The following is a 1,464-nucleotide window of genomic DNA, read 5'->3' as shown; positions in this document are numbered from 1 at the left end:
GCTGAATTACACCGAGCCTGACAGAGACTGACTGGGTGAGGACACAGCCCTGCAGGTTCTTGCTTTGTGTTGGAGAAAAATGAAAGTTGAGCCAAAAAAAGAATACTGGAGGATGTGAATCAGCTCAGGCAAATTGGAACATGTGGTTAGGAAAAGCTAAAAAAAACAAACACCTCCTCAGTTGTGCGTATATATTTGGTAGTACTGTGAAAAGTCCTTCCTGTCTCCAGGGAAGTGGTTTGTGCATCCTGCAGTACCATTCTGTACTTCACTCCAGCACAGACACCAGAAATCTTCAGCAGTCTAAGCCCTTTTGCCACTCTGAGGGAAAAGAACAGCTTGGTGTGGAGCAGCTTGGTTCCTGTATGGAGCAGGGAAGGATGATTGCTGATTGCCACATTATGTTTTGCAGCTATTGTCCAAGGAGACACACTGGAAGAAATCTACAACCAAGTGAAACAGATCATAGAGGAACAGTCTGGTCCTTACATCTGGGTTCCAGCAAAGGAAAAATTATGAAAACAGATTTTTATTTTTCATTTTCTAACTGACATCACCTACTACATCTGACGACTCTTAAGCCCTTCCAGTGGAGCCTGCCTCTAGTTCTTTCCAGCGTGGTTCATACCCTAACCATCACATTCTGCAGTTCCCATGATGCTTTACATTTGGTGTCTCTCTTAGTTTAAATAATTTGTATTACTGTGTGTTGTTGGTTTGCCATTTTTCAAACATGACAGTGGAATGGCCTGACCAGCTATTAGTTTAGGGTGGGGGTGGGAGGGAATTGCTTGGTAAAATTCCTTAATGTTTAAGGGAAAGTAACTTTCAAAGATTTTTCAAAAAAGCTTTATAGACATTCTTTTAAAATTTCATAACAATTGAAAGAAAAATTGTATTCAAGGAAGTTGTAAATTACGAGTAACTTTGCACGCTTAACTTTAATAGCATGGTTTGGTCAGGGCAATCGATTCCAGGTTTTATTTTCTGAGTTCAATTCTATTCTCACAATATCTTTTTTTCTTTCCAGGCAGTTAGAGAGAAACTTTCAAATTTTGAGTTAACATTTTCATTAAGTCCCGTTACTACTCCTCAAGGGATATTCATTTTCATAATTTCATATGAATATTCTTATAATCTATTTTTTCATTTTTTTGCCAATAAAATTGCTAGGGACAAAGATGTGTAATGTTTTTAATCTTCCTCATGAAACACTATTTATAGTGTCTTACAGAAATTCTTTATAGATAATGGTCATCACACTTTTTGAGCCTAAAATACGTTTAGGTGCTAGGAAAACTTGTATTTTTCCAAGGAATGCCAAATTTCCGTTGGCAGTGGTACCGAAAACAGCTGCAGAGATGGTCATTAGGGCAATGAGAGAATGATTCGTAGCCTAAAATGTGTGTGTTCTTAGGGGTCAGATTTTAATGAATATTTTACCCACAATAACTGCCTATTTTG

The 1,464-nt window shown here is 37.9% G+C and overlaps 1 protein-coding gene across 1 annotated transcript in view; it reads left to right on the top strand.

Annotated features, from left to right (window-relative positions):
- The window catches only part of LOC103799855 (disks large homolog 1-like), a gene marked incomplete at its 5' end in the record, with an annotated part of 10,989 nt that extends 9,525 nt beyond the window's left edge, over positions 1–1,464 (top strand). Inside the window, one exon of the mRNA XM_009072207.1 lies at positions 413–1,464. Coding sequence (XP_009070455.1) covers positions 413–519 — 107 coding nt within the window. The remainder of the gene's footprint in view (positions 1–412) is intronic.

This window comes from Acanthisitta chloris, unplaced genomic scaffold, assembly GCF_000695815.1.
Source record: "Acanthisitta chloris isolate BGI_N310 unplaced genomic scaffold, ASM69581v1 scaffold12413, whole genome shotgun sequence".
Lineage (NCBI taxonomy): Eukaryota > Metazoa > Chordata > Aves > Passeriformes > Acanthisittidae > Acanthisitta > Acanthisitta chloris.
Note: the sequence above shows the minus strand (reverse complement) of the source record. Positions and strands in the feature narration are given on the sequence as shown.